Source organism: Bacillus rossius, chromosome 1 (genome assembly GCF_032445375.1).
Source record: "Bacillus rossius redtenbacheri isolate Brsri chromosome 1, Brsri_v3, whole genome shotgun sequence".
In the NCBI taxonomy this organism is placed as follows: Eukaryota; Metazoa; Arthropoda; class Insecta; order Phasmatodea; family Bacillidae; genus Bacillus; species Bacillus rossius.
This window is the reverse complement of record NC_086330.1, coordinates 363,395,313-363,412,621: the sequence shown is the minus strand read 5'-3', so window position 1 is coordinate 363,412,621 and position 17,309 is coordinate 363,395,313. Positions and strand designations below refer to the sequence as shown.

Here is a 17,309-nt window from a genome sequence, read left to right as displayed (position 1 = left end):
CATCGTATAGGAAGCTTCTTTATGATGGTACGATCGTCTGAAAAGCAAACCATCAGTCTCCGAGCAGAAGTAAGTAATTAAGTTGCGATCCGAGTTGTTTAACGTGGAATTAAGGCGTAGGTCGTGCCCTCGCTAATGACCGACCAATCACAGGATGCGCACCTTAATTACGCGGTCAGTCGCAACACCCAGAAGGGGCGGATCGATGACGCAACGTAATTACGAGCCTGGCTTACGTTCAAGGGACGTCGATTGAAATTACGAAAGAGAAAAAAAAAGACCGGTGAGGCACTCCGTGCTTGCGAGATGGTAGCAGCTGCCGTGGTCGGAGATCCCGCCGATTACTTGGGCATTCGGAGGCGGAAGTAACCTTTTCATCCACAGCCACAGCCACAGCCACAGCCACAGCAGCCGCCTGGACTGGGGTGTGTATGTGTCGGTGAGGCGGGTCGATAAGTGCGACGCTCGCTGGTGCTTCTAGCGCGGCATCGCCTCTCAGCGCAGGGCTGTGGATTGGCATGTAGTCTTCACTCGTGCGTAGGACAACTATGTAGAGTTGAGTGGCAACGATTAACATTGCACGGCGGAGAAATTAAGATTAAAGGTGTAATGAGTTGGCGTTTCATGTCTAAAAATTAATCTGAAAACATGCGCTTCAGCTATTTTTAACTTTCTTTAAAAATACAGTTTTTGAAGAAAAACAAATCGAAAACAGAACTACTCTTCCGTCCTAAGAATTTTCTTAGATGCTTTTCGTAAACAGATACCACTCGGATTTTTTTTTGAGCAGTTTCTAAATCACGTGGTTTTTTTTTGAAGCTCTGCGTACTGCACGGGCCCGGGTAGGCAAGAGCCTTAATTGCTGCTACATGCTATCTTTCCTGCGTGGTTGAAAACAAGCATGGTTAGGCATATAGGCTTTACTACACTATGCACTTCTTCAGCAGAATGTCTACAAATAGCCACTGAACCCGTGTCAAGAATTTTTCAGAACCATTTTTTTATTACACGTGGTAGTGTTTATACATCTAACAAGCCAAATTAAATATGAGCAAATGTAATACGAAATACACTGACCTACTCGCAGGAAAGTCCCGATATATGTTTTGTATGTCATAAACCTAAAAACCTTTTCAGAGAGAATTTTCACATGATTAAAATTGACAGCCTCCAACAAATTATATTCAATGAAGTGGAGCTTCAAAAAGGAAGTGCAAACAAGCAAAAGCCAGCTGGAAAATTGAATTTTTGGGACTTCCAGCAACATTGAAATTTCTTTCGGGATTTGTTTTTACGTGACTTTAGTAACACACACACACACACACACACACACACACACATATATATATATATATACACACACATTTTTGAGTGAGTGGCGTCTTGTTAATAGTATATTTTAAAATCATTTTCTTGTCGCTAAACGCATTCCAATGAATAAAAATATATATAACTTATTATAATTTTTACTCCGATTATTAGCCAACTTAGTTTTTTGTTGGTTTATTATTTTCATAAAATATTTTCTTACCGTACCTTTGACTTCTAAACCCACCCGTAAATAATGAAACAGGAGTAACGCAATTCTTGCTGTCGGCTCGAACTGGTTCATTCACGGGTGTTTCCACACAGCGAGTTTTCATGGAAGGCAAACTTCATCACCGCTATCGTCATTTCTTAATTCCATCGGGACAGTGTGGGAGAGTGCGTGATGGGAATATCCATCATGCCTTATAACATGCTTTCATTAGCTTCACTTGTAACTAACAAACTATGTAAACAAAATCTTGAGAGTCTATTTTAACCTAGTTCTAATTGTCGCATCGATTTTAAACTTGGCAAGTGTATGTAATCCAGACGAAAATACAATAATTTGGTACCATCGAACTGATCTGATGATACCTGGAGGTGGAAAGTGGAACTCTTCAATGGCTACCGGTGGACCCCTGGAGTTTGGGCACCTTTGTTTTGTTTTAACGAGTCACATGCACTACACTTGGTGACGAGGGTCGTCCGGACTACATAAACTTTCAAAGTTTCCAATCGATACTATTATTAAAAGGTTGAAATCGAATTTCAAGATTTGTTTACATAGTTCATCAGTAGAGACTGGAAAGATTCGCGATTTCGATGACCTCTGGGGTAGACTCCACAATCTCCTACACACTCAGGCAAATGCCACCTGCTCATTGGCTACTGACTCGCGACACCTGCCAACTGGCACGCTTGCGATTCGATATTTTTTTGGTTGAAGGTTTTTAATTGGCTCATAGTCCTTCAGATAAACTGTGAGTCAATTACAGAAGCAATATAAAATACAGTTGATAGGATTATAGCATATCATGAAATGAACCCGCGAATTGTTCCGGTCTCTATTCATCAGTTAGCTACATTGTTAGTCAGGTGTCTCGGGCCGAATGCGAAACGAACAGTAGAGAACAAGTGAGAATCGCTTAAATAAAAGAAGGCACAAATGCATTACCGCTCCTTCGAGTACTTAGCATCGCGATAAATGATATTAAAACTATAACTTATGAACTTTTTAGTGTGTAGGTAACTGGTGAAAGCGTGTTTTTGATTAGTTTTAAAAAAATATAATAACTTTTTTATCCTCCCTCAAACCAATTTGCGGTTCCAGTTGTTTAGCTTTGCTCACACCGCGGTGCGGAGCGGGAAGATTGCGATTCACAGATTCCCGATCAGTCCCCCGGACTTGTCCGATGTTCGTCGCTCGCTCGTGCACCATCGCGGGAGGAATAGAACACAATTTTTCAAATAATTCACTTCATTTAAACGACTTAAATGTTTATTTTAAATGTCACTAACCTAACTCTACCAACATATACACATATTTCACATAGACGTGAAAAAAAACCCTCTTATCCTCCTAAGTAAAAATATAAAGGGGTGTGGCTGTGTCAAGGACACGGCCGTGTGTTGTATGTGAATACGTGTACGTAACAGGTAATATTTTATATACAAAATATAAAATACCCTAATTTTTGTATGTTATAATCATGTTTTTTGAACACTAAGAACTCCTTCGGGTTTACATGATTTGTTTATGATAGCAACAATTTTTTTTTTTTAATTTAACGCCATATATATTCACTGTAACTATTTTACACTAATGTTTTATATATGCAATCAATAGATTTTGACGAGAGCTGACGGTTGAAACTCAAACGAACGTCGTAGCTTCTCCGAGTCAAAAGTTATACTAAATGGAAATCTCGAAACGCCGCAAAATGACCTCAAAATGGCGGCGCTTCCCCCTCCACCGCGCGCGATGCATCACAGTCCTCACTTAACGTAACGAATTCTTTGAACCTTTTAGCTATCCAGTGGCATAATTAAACTTTGGATGGAGATTATAGATATGTAGCTGCAACACCAAACTGTATCCCCCGATTTTGTTATCATTCGTTATTTGAATTACCTCCCACTATGGAAGCAATTTTAAAGACGTATTCACATAAAAAAAAACGTCATGATTGCATGCTACCACGCGCGTCAGAAGTGAAACTATATAAAAGGTTCCTGTAGTTCTACATCTGCTCACCAGCGGTGCTGAAGGCAGCCTGGCTGCTACCATCCGCGTTTTTGGCAAGTAATTTGACAGCTATAACGTGATACGTGAATTCGCGTTTCGAGGGGCTTTAGTGTCAAATACAGGGAAGTGTTTGTTGTGTGTTTTAAAGTTTTATGTAAACCTGCAAATTCACTTTAGAGTATTGTTTGAAGTGAAACTTCTTTGGGCGCGATTATATTCGCAAGAAAATGGTGTTCTTTCAAGTAGTACGTATTATTTTAATTACTTGCGTAAATCAGTATTGTTAACCAGTGTCATATGAGTACTTGCTTTAGCTGTGTAACTAAATAATTTTTGCAGGGTAATTATTTGTCTCGAATTATTATTTAATTAACTAATTAACACACCGTATTATAATTATGAGCCCTCGAGTGTATAAATACGTTAAGTTCAACTAAGAATATGCAAGTTTTAAAAAGTTTAAACAAATCCCGTGTGTTGAATAAAAATTGTCTTCATTTTAATTTTAATCAAATTTCTAATAAATACAAAAAGTTAGAATTATTAAATAATTGAGAAAAAATGAAAGTAAAAAAATTGTGATGTTTTTAGAAAATTGCCCTTCTTCCTCTCTTTGCCGTTTGACCCCTTACGGTATATACACTTAAAGAGTTGAGGTTTGAAGTGCCAAAGAGGTTTCACTTTACTCACGTGTACTGAGTTACGCCGGCTCTTTTTGACGTGACAACGTCTAATAAATCGATTAACGCCGGCTGCACGCACGAAAAAGTGTCCCGTTACGCACATTGTTCCGTTACGCTGTGTCCCGTTACGCTCATTGTACGCTTGCGCCGCATCCATCTCTCTTTCACTCGACTGTTTATAAAGTGAAGTGAAAAGTTAATGTGGTTTTTATTGCTTATTACAACATCAATTTCGGCAATAAAGGTTATTTATTCTTGCATTTTAAAAATCTGATTACTAGTATAATTTCAAGTATTTATTCTTTTATTATTAAAATAAAAATGATTCAATTGTATTCATAAAGTACCTATGCAATCATTTCATCAATGTTTTGTTATGACGTTGTCACGTTAAACTATCGTCCGTAAACCGACTTTACAGACAACCAATTTTTTAATTTTTAATTTTTATTTCGCTGCGATGACGTATCACCTTGACTTAACCTTACCGGCTTTAAAGGAGTAACTTCAAAAAAATACGAGCGATTTTTTTTGCGAGAATTTTGTTTACTATATTATATATACTACTAACAAATATGTATTTACACACATACATACACAGGCCCACACGAAGAAGCACGGATGTGGATTATTGGGCGTCTGACTCGGGTTCGATGGATGTTAGGTTTCACACGCGAGGCACGTACCACGCAGCGCATCACATGGCCGGCGCAGCGCCACGGCTGTGGATGCGGCGGGAAGGAAAGTAAAACAAAAAAAAAAAAAAGGAGACAAGAGAAATTACGTATTTACGTGTAGGTGGGAGGGGGTTGGTAAGGGGGGAAGGGGGGGGATAACTGTAGTCAAGGCCGCCCGGCCCGGGGTCAGCGGGTCACGCACCGCTCACCACTGACCTTGCGTTACTCCGCGCGCCACCAGCGCTCGCGGCGGCGGCGCCGGCAATCAAACCGCGCGCCCGCGACGCAGTCCGGCACGTTCGGTGCCACGGTTGGGCGGGTTTGCCGGACTACCGAACGGTCCATATATAGCTTTCGCGGAATTGCCACACAAAAAAAAAAAAAATCAACGAAATTCAAAACAAGTTTGATAATCAGTAGAGACCTGCAAAATTCGCGGTTTCGATGGCCTTCAGGATAGACTGCACATACACCTGTACACTCGGGCAAATAACGCAAGTTGATTGGCTGCCGACTTGTAAGTCGTCTCAGCTGGTTTGTCTGTGATTGGATCCTTCTTTGGTTGAGGGTTTATAACTGGTTGAGATTCGTCCAGACGAACAGTAAGCTAATAGAAAAATTATCTAAGAGGTATATGTGTTTGAAATCTAGCCTATCACCGAATGAATCCGCGAATTTTGCAGGTCTCTAATAATCAGCTCTGTGCCAAGAAAGAAAAATTACATGAGTCGGGGCCAGGCATTTTTCGCGAAAAAAATCTGAACACCTATTAGACTGCAACAAGGTATACCCGCACCAACAGTTTCTTCCTTGTGATTGGAGGCCGTCAGCGGTAGACGTCGAATTGTTATTTGACTGAGCCACTCAGGACGCGTTTGCTTCCGCACTGACTTACTGTGATTGATGTTGTAACAGTCGACATGTACTTGAGAGAAACCCACCCAATCACGGAATACAGACGATGCTACAGTGTTTTAACTTTCAGCTAGCCTTGGTTTCTTTTCGCGAAATATGCTTGGACCTACATATGAGCGTTACTGTTTAAAAAAAGTCACTTATAATTAAGGACACTTGTATTTCGCGATTTCATTTCATGTAAAGGTATTTCACATAATACTGTATCTTTTTCTAAGAGTCATGACAAATTGTGAGGGTGCAGCAGTACGGTGACCACATTCTCATTGGCCCCGTCAAGAGCGGGACGACACCTCTCACCGACCTCAGCCAATAACCACAGGAGAAAAGCTACAGTATTTTGTGAAATACCTTGACACGAAATGTATTCGCGAAATACAGGTGCCCATACTTATAATTAATAAACACGCTGCGTCTGTTATTCAAATAGCTTCTTTGATAAAATGGGGTAACGGTTTACTCACACATTTATAAGTGCTACAGAGCTGTAGCCCTTTGTCGATCGGTGCTGGATTATAGAATGCACTGAACAGAAGACTGCTGGATTAAACCCGAGCCATCTGTATCTCTTCGCAACACCCACGCGCAGCCTACATTGTTGCTACAGACCTGCAGAATTCCCTTTACGTTGCGGTATGTGCTACAGGTTAGGCTCCATATCCTACTTGTCACATATCTTTCGTTCATTAGCTGTTGCAGAGAAAAAAAATTCTGTTTCGTTTTACAAAAGGTTCCTTTGGAAACCAGTTGCTATACACGAAATATATTGTAACTTTGTACAACACATGGCTATGGTTATTTTTGGATATATGAATTTTTTTTCGAGATAATACTGAGAATTTATTACGAAAATCAGAGCACAATCTTATATTTTAATGGATATTTCATTCAAGCATATATTTTTTTTAACCATGGTAAAGAATATCAAAATTTCGATAGTTGGATCTTATTTTCATTTATTATTCTTATTAACGTGCGCAGTTAATATTAGAAAGCTATTCAAGGAACGGTTTACAAATAACTTTAAAAACTGGAGGTACTGGGACAACACACAGCATACATTCCCGGGTAATAATCTGAACCCAGTATTACTGGGTTCCTTGAATAGCTTTCCAGTAATAACTGCGCATATAATACGTATAAGAAAGTTAAATATAGTCCAATAATTGAATATTCGATTATTTTATCCATGGTTAAAAAAATGCTTGATTGAAACATCAGTTAAAATATATTTGTGCCAATTTTCGTAAGAAATACTCAATATTATTATTGAAAAAAAAAATGTTTTTCATGTACGCAAACGTTAACAAGAACCACATGTTTACAAATGTACAATATATACAGACCGGAAAAATTCGCGAATTCATTCGGCGATAGGCTAGAATTCAAATACCTTTTAGATGAATTCGCTATTGGTTTTACAGTTCATCTGGACGAATCTCAACGAGTTATAAATCTTCAACCAAAGAAAGATCGAATCACAGACAAACCAGCTGAGACGACTTACAAGTCACCAGCCAAACGAACTGGCGTTGTTTTTTGCCCAAGTTCGTCAGGGGAATGTGTAGTATATTCTGGAGGCCATCGAAACCGCGATTTTTTCCGGTCCCTAAAAATATATTTCCTTTACTGCACTGTGGTTCTCGAGGAAAGCTTCTGGAAGTGTGGACAGCGGCGCGGCGGACTGACCCCCGGGTGAGAAACTGTAACTGTAGAAAACTGAGACCTATATTTTTGAAGTAGTTTTCGGCTCGTCCGCTAGATAGCAGCTTTCAAAATATATTGCTAACATAGCTACATTGATTGTGAGAAGTAATGCTTAAGGTATTATCAGGCAAACAAACCCAGTGAAAATTAATTCACTCTATTTTGGTAGCTACGTATTTTTGTGGTGTGGCAAACCAGAAATGTTTGCATCTCCTATTTATTTATATATAAAATGATAAATTTATTACAAAACAGCATTAAGTATTTTTCGTACAGTTAAAAATGATTTCTCTGTACAACTCTTATTCCGGAACTATCCCTCTGTTTCCTGTAACCAACCTGCTTGTTATTAATGCATTAAATTTTTGCATCCCGCATGTAAGTGCCCAGGTATTTTCCCTGTGTCTATGCAGGGTTTACCTAGGCTCAACTTATCTAGTTTTTAGTCTAGAATAGTCAGTGAGGGGAGTTAGTCATGGCGCCAATCGCTGCCATGGCTGGCAAATCCCTCTCTTTGCATGGCTTAACACCTGCATGATTAGAGCGTATATGCTTCGGCCTTAGAGACGCACTTAGTCTCTCTCCCTAACCCAGACCCCTCCCAAATACACGTAGTTTTTAGTTAGGTTAGAAAAAAAATACTTTTACTAAGTAATTAGTCGTGAAATAGATAAATCAACATTACTAACATAAAATTTTGTGCAGCCTCATCACCAGTATGGCACCCCTTTCCCTACATTGGCCGACTCTAGACTCGGCATACCGACTAACGAGTAGCTAGATCCTCAAGGACCTCGACGTCGGAGGGGCCTGGACTTCTGTACTTCCACTTGCCTTTGTGCCCTTGTATAGTGTATTGTTCCTTTGTACTTGTATATGTTAATTAAATATAGTTTTTGAAGGGGCACCCGCAAGGGTACCCCACCTTTCAAAAATAAAAATAAATAAAACTAGAACCTCTATCCCGATTTTTTTTGAAGTGAAAACTTCTATAGGAAGGTTTGGATAGGGAGTAAATTCATGTAAGTCGTCATCGACATGGTCACGTGACGTGTTAATTTTTTTTATATTTAAAGGATAAAACTTTATTATTCTATTTTTAAAGATACAAGTTTTTAATTTTATCTTTATTTTCCAAGGAAATTTTAACGTTATTGTGTGGTACATATTGCGAGTATTGGATATATTTTAGTAGATAGTTAAGTTGAGGTTATGTTTTTTCTCTTGTTTATTTATTTACGATGTGAATTTCTTCAAATGTCAGGTTATTGATTTATTGGAGATAATGTTGATTATTTGCAGATTTAAGTTAATAATTTTTTTTTCATTATTTCAAATGAAAAAAACTTCATTTCTTCTAGTTCTAAAGTTATTATTGGTAGGGGCAAAACGTATGGGTTCGCGTCACCGAGATGCTAGTGATATAATACCAAAATCATTTTCCTGCGTACATTTGACGTAGAAATGATTTCATATTACACATTAAAAACCAAAAAATTTAAGTTTTTCACTTCTGTCGACGGTCCCCATGACTGACTTTTAGTTTTTTTTTTTGCTGGTAGTTATGGGCCCGCCCGACAGATAGCGTCACGTGTGGACGTGGTGTGGACGTGTGGAGTGTGGCGTGGCGGACTGACCTGAGGCAGCTCGGTGTACTGCACGCTGCCCGGCTGCGAGGAGTTGGCCTCGGCCGTCCACACCTTCACGCCGTCCTCGGGGAACAGCCCGGTGGCGCGCTGCAGCTTCAGCCTCACGTCGCGGCCGAACGCCTTCAGCCGCAGCGACCTCTGGTCCGGCAGCTCCGCGTGGCCCGACACTGGCACCACCTCGTACTCCGGCACTGCCAACACACGGCCGCTGGATTTCATCCCAGGCAAGATGAGCGCATACACGTACACAAGGCACAACTGTTCCCGCTTGTACTTCCAAGGCGACTCCCAACAATCGGTAGGGACCGGACAAATTCGCGGGTTCAATGACCTGCAGGATGAACTCCATAGTTCTACGTACACTCGGTCAAAGGTCACCCACTCACTGGCTGCTGTCTCGTGAGACGTCCCGACGTAGCAGCCTGTGATTAGATAAAGCTTTGGTCGGGCGTTTCTCATTGGCTCAGAGTCATCCAGGTGAGTTGTGAGCCAATGGCAGAGGCAGCACTGAGGTATAAATATTTGTGTTTTAACCTGTCGCGAAATGAATTCGCGAATTTTTCCGGTCTCTAGACATTCCATTAATTTATTCAGAGTGAGTCTGAATTCGGCTGAAAAACTTCGGCTAGAGGTTCATTACGACGTAATTAAGCTGTAAACATAAATACGACTTGGTCTAACGTGCTTCCCGAGACTGGCACACGTTTCTGCAAGTCTGAACGAAGTTCTACACCCACCGCGATATTTCGTCGCTGTCGTGAAATGATCTCATTGAAATAATTGCGGGTAACTCCTTTAATGTCCACATATTTTTGTGACTTTTTACCACTCCCAATTGTTTCAATGAAATCGTTTTACGACAGCGACAAGTTTGGCCGTGGTTGTAGAACTTTGTTCGATAAAAAAATATATTCAGACGCGTTGTATCTTTGATACTTTCTGTGTGATTTGCAATAACAATTTTGTTCAGCCCCACCTTCAAAAGACTTATACCTTAGGTAGCACTTTAGACTATGAGACGTACAAATGTTTTCACATTATTAAGTCGTCATGAACCTATACAGCCGAAGTCCAAGAAGCCAGGCTAAAAAAAAAAAAAAAAAAAAAAAAAAAAAACGACAGCATATAATTGTTATGACAAAAAACAATACTTTTAAAACCAAGACGACGTCATTCTGTTTCTGTCACCCTTAAAATGTGCAGAACGCAAGACTGTCCACAAACCGAAGAAAACACAAGGCAGGTGAGATTGAATAGCAAAAAAAAAAAAAAAAAGTGATAATGACCAAGGTCTTCTCAATTTTCGATTATGATGACTGGAGTTATTTTGTTACTACCTTAATTGACAGTGAGCGGCGCTTGAATAGCCTGCTAAGTCAAATACACGAAAAAGTACTTTACAAAACAAAAACTCGGTACGCCAAATTGGGCACACTCGCTTTCACTGAGTGATATGACCTTTACAGGCGTTAATCTGCAGACAAGTACTCAGCAGTCCTTTCATAGCGGACCGGTCTGATGGTATTTTCCGCCAATTAACTCCGGCTATCTTTTAGATGTCCTTGTATCATCAATTCGGTGTCTTTCCCTTGGCGTCTGACGGTCGTTTGGATTTGGACTTAACTCCGCAACAGGTTTAATGGCTCTAATGCCCATTTTCCAGCAACGTGCTCTCAACATCGTTATGAATAATAACCTGTTAAAAAAATAATTTAACCTTGAGTGTCTTTCTTACATCTGCAAATTACAATCCAAATATCGCCTTAAACATAATCTTAATTCTGAAATTATTTACACCAAGTTCAGAGTCGTCGCATAAGAACTAGGCTACATTTTTAGTAATTACGATTTTCCAATTTTTAAAATTTATTTTTGAATTCTTCGACAGTAAGATATTTATTTCTGAAAGAACAGTTATGTTTCATTTGTACACACAGGCTTTTTCAACGAACAATCGGAGCACCTAGGCTTTCTATGATTCACTGTAGTTAGGGACTGGAAAAATTCGCGGTTTCAATGACCACTAGGATAGACTCCACGATTCTCTATGTACTCGGGCAACTATCACCTGGTCATTGGCTACCGAATCGGGACACCTTTTTACTGCGATTCTTATGATTCGATACTTCTTTTGCTGAGTGTTTGCCATTGGCTCAGAGTACTTCAGGTAAATTGCGGTCCAATCACTGACGCAGCATTAAGCTAAATGAGTTTGGATTCCAGCATGTCTCGAAAGGAATCCGCGAATTTTTCCGGTCTCTAACTGTAGTATTCATAACCTACCAGATTTGTCTCTTGTACGTGGTTGCTGTTAACATAAGTAGTGATTTAATTATTTAATTTAACCATTCAGAATATGCCCGGAGCATGAATCTAAATTCGACTGAAAAATTTATAGGCCTACTCAACTAAACAAGACAAAATAAAATGAAAACATATATACGACTTATGGTCTAAGTCTTTGAATTTGGAGCTGAACTACTTTTTTATTGTAAATAGTAGATAAAATATTAAAAATCGAACATGGAGTCTGGATTATATTTAATTTAACAAAGTTCTACAAACACCACAAATTTTGTCACTGTCTTAAAAATATTTTATTAAAATAATTGGGGGGTAGTAACACGTCACAAAAATATGTGTATAATAAAGGAGTTCTCCCCAAATACTTCAATGAAATCATTTAACGACAATGACAATTCCTTTTCAGCACCTTAAAGATTTAGGAGATATTTTTGTTAGGCTATATATTTAAGGCGGAGATATTGAAGTAGAAAACTGCCATATTGGTTTCAACATACCATTAACATTCATTATAGTTTAATAATGAAAATTGTCTTCGCTAAAAAAGAGATCATACCTTAAGGCAGTGTTAGTCCTTCTCGAGGATAAATTCAATGCTAAACGTCCTTGACTTCAAAGGTTAAACTATTTGTAAACGTCATTCACTATTATTAGATACTGGAACAATTCGCGGGTTTAATGACCACCAGGATGAACTCTATAGCTCTACGTACACTCGGTCAAATGTCACCCACTCATTGGCTGCTGTCTTGTGAGACGTCCCGACGTAGCAGTCTGTGATTCTATAAAGTTTTGGTCGGGCGTTTCTCATTGGCCCAGAGTCATCCAGGTGAGTTGTGATAAAATAGCAGAGGGCAGCATTGAGGTATAACTATTTGTATTTTAGCCTATCGCGGAATGAATCCGCGAATTTTTCCGGTCTCTAACTGTTATCTTACATAATTTATTGAAATGCCTTATGTACCATGCCAAATTAAGATCAACCGTTGGATGAAAAAAAAATTGTTATTGCCTAAAATATTTTGAAAACAAGATGATATTATTCGGTCAGTATCCCTCCTCCTTAAGGAGTAGCAGCAGCGATGTCCTGGAGTGGGGAGGGAAACAAGCAGAAGCGCGGGCGGGCGAAACAGAACCCGGGGATTCCCCGAGACGCGAGCCAGACGGCCACCACGTGACCAGCCACGCTGACAGTCACATCGCTCAGTCGACGGCACGCTCGCCTGTGTCTGGCAGCTTCTGGACGACCAGACAATGACCTGGCACTGGAGCGGCCTGTGATTCATGGAAACACCGCTAACGAGGGACGTATCCTTTGGTTGAGGGGGGGGGGGAGTAAGGGGAGCTCTCCCCCTTCAAGAGCGAAAAAAAAAAAATCGACAGATAAAATAAAATTAAAAAAAAAAAAATTGTAAACAGATTTTAGTTGTTGCTATTTCAACACTTTGAAAAAAACAACTTATTACAGAATCAAGACAATGCGTCATCTGAAAGGTCGTCATAAGATCCATCCCCTCCCCCCCCCCCCCCCCCCAAAAAAAATGCGTCGAATGTTCCCCTTCGTTTTGGAGATGAACGGGTGTGAATAAGCAAATTTAGGTTATAATTAGGGCCAATAATATTTCGCGGATCCATTTCACTTCAGGCTGGACTCAACTTGCCTACACACCTATAATTAGAGACCCAAAAAATTCGCGCGTTCAATGACCTCCAAGATAGACTCCAATATCCTCTACACACTCGGGCAAATGCCAACTGTTCATTGGCTGCTGACTTGTGAGTCGTCTCGACTGGGTGGCCTGTGATTCGACACATCTTTGAGCGAGGGTCTCTAATTGGCCCTCAGTCCTCCAGATTAACAGTGAACCAATGACAGAAGCAGCACTAAGGTATAATTATTTGAATTTTAGCATAATACGAAATGAACCCGCGACTTTTTCAGGTCTCTACCTGTAATCAAGCCTTTTAGAGTGCTCAATGGTTGATGGAAAATTCACAGCCTTTGTCGGGTGCTGCACGTGATTGGTTAACCCCTTCCTCGCCTTATTCGTACTGGCTCACGGTCGTCAAGGGCGTGTAAAATGTTCTGAAAGGCCAATCGTCGACGTGAAGCATATGCACGTGCTTCGTGGTCACGTTGCTACCCAACAAACCCGGTAAACAATCATTAGACACCTGAAAAATTCGCGGGTTCATTTCGTGTCATGCTAAAATTCAAATAATTATACCTTAGTGCTGCTTCTGTCATTGGTTCACTGTTAATCTGGATGACCGAGGGCCAATTAGAGACCCTCACTCACAGAAGTGTCGAATCACAGGCCACCCAGTCGAGAAGACTCACAAGTCAGCAGCCAATGAACGGTTGGCATTTTCCCGAGTGTGTAGAGGATATTGGAGTCTATCCTGGTGGTCATTTAAACCGCGAACTTTTCCGGTCTCTAACAAATCATGCGGCTCTGAAGCTGGGATATAGCTGAGGAAATCACGTGCTCACGAAGGGCGTCTGGCGACTAGAGGTCCGCGGGTGTAACCTCCTGTGTTACCGTCGAGCGCACGGCCCGCGCGGGACTGAGTGAAACGCCGGGATTTGAACTCACGTGTGGTTCTCCTTGAAATATTTGAAGCGAAACTTCTTTGCGCGCGACGGGAGAAAAGAATTCGTGGCCGAATTTTAATGAAATGTTTTCGTGAAACGTTGTCTTTTTTTTCCTAACCTAACTAAAACTAAGTGTATTTTGTTTGGGAGGGTTAGGGAAGACTCTAGGTGCGTCCCAGGCCGAAGCCTTTACGCCTATTCATGCTGGGTTTAAGCCATGCAGACAAGTGAGCATGCATCGTGTGCTTGTTCGGGGATTGGCCAGCCATGGTTGCGATTGGCGCCATGACTAACTCCCCTTCTTAACTCTAGACTATAACTAGATAAGTTGGGCCCAGGTAAAACCTCCATAGACAGAGGGAAAACCCTGGGCACTTTCATGCGGGATGCAAAATTTCATGCATTAATTACGAGCAGGTTGGTTACAGGAAACAGAAGGATGGTTCAGGAAGAAGAGTTGGTCAGAGTATAAAGAGTCTACCATTCAGGGGTTGGGCGCTTGGACTGTTGTGTCCGCTTGTGTGGTTAAGTGGCACTGGTTTTTTGGGGGCGACTTACTACGTTGTTGTGAAACGATTTCTGACGCTAATATGTTGCGGACGGTGCAGAGAACCCGATGCCTTGGGCGGCTCAGGTTGAACCCCGCCATGCTGCAGGGATAGGCGGGTCGCGGAGGTAGGGACCCACCTGCGCCTGACACCACACCGACTTGCTGGCATCTAGTAAGGGAGTGTTTGGGTAAAGAGCAACACGTCTCAGGCCGTATTTGCGAGAAAATGGCGTTCTTTCAAGTACTTATTATTATTATTATTATTCACTGGAAGTGACATCACATGGGATGTCCGAACTGAAATAATGCAAGTAAACGAATCTCGCGTTCTTCGAGTTAAAGAAACATAGACATTTTGGAAACAGAAAAATAATATTTTCTTGGTTATATGTGAAATTACATTTTAAGTAAATTAAACTATGTAGTAAAATAATTATTTTTACTTTAACAGTTAATTGATAATAACGAATTGAATAAAAATCATTGACATGTTTACAAGGAAGTTTCAACGAATTCGTGAACAAACATACCGATCGTAATAACGTACCACAGCCAGAATCATACAGCAAATTGCAGTGAATTCGTGCGGTACTAACAATGTTAAAATTTACTGATTCTAGTTCCATATTGTTTTCTGATAACATTTTTATTAAAAAAAAAATAATATTTTTGAAGGACCAGTTCAGCTGTCTAATGCCGTTCGAAGAAGCCAAAACACGGAATCGGTCCGGGATTGGTCAGTACGCCTCAAGGGCAAGAGCATAGCAAGGTCGCAAGCACCCGACTGCCTGACTGAGTTGGACACGGCCTTCGTTTGAATGCGCTCGCCCCACCCGGATGTAGTGTGAACGGCCGTAGCGACCTCCAGCGAGATCAGGTCCGCGACCTCATTGGCTGGTCCAGTGTACACGCGCGCTAACCCCGCCCAGGGCTCACTGCAGTTGGAGGGGGGGGGGAGGTTAAGAAGCATGGTCCCCCCCACTAATAAATCGGGGGGTGGGGGGTCCACCCCCGGAAAAAAATTGGATTTTAAGGTGTAAAATAGTGCTATTTTAGCAGTTTTCGATACTTAACTTTAAATATTGTAATGGTAAAAATATTATTAATTTTTTAATAAAAAATTGTTTGATTGATGAAGTAAAAAATTAATTAAAGATATTTTTATCAATCCAAGTGCCTTGTTTACGTCCACTCAAAATCATAAATCATGCTCGAAGCTCGACAATACAAAAAAAAAAAAAGGAATATAAAGGGTTGGGTTTCGGCATAACTGATCTATTCCTGGAAACAATTAGCTTTAGCTTGAAGAATTACATGACACCATGTCGTTGTCTTAATTCTATACACACACAGCGATCATTACACTTTTGGAAGCCCAGTCAACGCCGGTGATAGCAGTAAGACACCCAGGCTTTCAGCTAACCTGCTTTCAGTTAAGAAAAAATAATTGGGGCTAAGGGGGTGGGGGTTAGAACCCCTAAAAAACCCCCTGGCTACGCGCCTGTTGAGCCAGGTATTTTATTACGATAGTTATTTTGGTTCTCAGCCTGTTCAAACGAAATCCATGCAACACCCCCGATTTCTGCCACTCATGTCGAACCAGAAAAGGCTATACAACAGCGAAGAACTGAAGTCCAGAAAATTTTGACTGAGACTTAGCCACAGAAAGGGTTAATTTCCGACAGGAAGAGGATTCTCCATAGAGTGAGTGATTCCCAAAGATTGGGGATCTACACTACATTCGGGGATTTACCACAGAATAGGAATTAACTATTTGATTTTTAATTTTAAAGGACTATTTAGATGGATATGATTTACAATTCATTAAGATAATTTAAATGATAAGATCTTGACTAGTATACAATTTTTTTTCCTGTATATCACAGGAAACATTAATGTCCAAACTTTTGTGTTGTTAAAGTGGAATAGGCCTTGCATTAACAAAAATTAAGATAGTTTATTTAATTATTTTTATATAAAAACAGCTTGGTTTAAAATTAGCCAAACCTGCTTGTAAATAACCCCCCTCCTCCCCTCGAGCACAAACAGGCATCGGCCTCACGAGTTTCAGCCAAGGTAAGGCTCCTGTCTTCCTGTCTTCTGCGCCAGAGGCCACCACTGGCTTACGATCCGCCATCCCACAGTCTGGGTTTCGTGATTGGTCGAATTTCATCCAGGTGCATTGTCTGCACCAATCACAGCCGTTCTGTGCGGAAGCAAGCGCGTCGCGAACGGCCCGGGCCAAACAAGGCGGTGGCTTCTGTTGCAGACGGCCGCCGACTGCAAGGAAGAAACAGCTGAGGCGGGCAGACCTCATTCGAGTCTTATTATCTTTCTTAAGTTTTTACGTGTAAACATCTCAGCTCTCGGTAATGCCGCGGAGGTCAAGGAACGGAAATGCGTTACAACGACGGTGCTGCCACCTGTCGCAGATGCGCGAACCAAAGTTCACAAACACAAAGAGAAACTTTGTAGTGTAGTGTTACAAAGCTAAAAACATTTCAGAGATAAAGTCCAAACGATTTAAGTGGACAAATACCAGCTATTTATATTAAATAATGTGCAACTATTAAATGAAGTGAGCTGTCAAAAAACTACATTCAAGCTAGGATATGGCTGCTGGAAAACGGAAAATTCTTGAATTTTAGCACCGTTACTTAAAATTTGTTACATCT

At 40.7% G+C, this 17,309-nt stretch overlaps 1 protein-coding gene across 8 annotated transcripts in view; it reads right to left on the bottom strand.

Annotated features, from left to right (window-relative positions):
- The window catches only part of LOC134528333 (A disintegrin and metalloproteinase with thrombospondin motifs like), a 421,345-nt gene that overhangs the window by 95,064 nt on the left and 308,972 nt on the right, over positions 1-17,309 (bottom strand). For all 8 annotated transcript variants that reach the window (XM_063361874.1, XM_063361870.1, XM_063361869.1 and 5 more), the window contains one exon: positions 9,173-9,375. In XM_063361874.1, the coding sequence (XP_063217944.1) occupies positions 9,173-9,375 (203 nt within the window). The remainder of the gene's footprint in view (positions 1-9,172; positions 9,376-17,309) is intronic.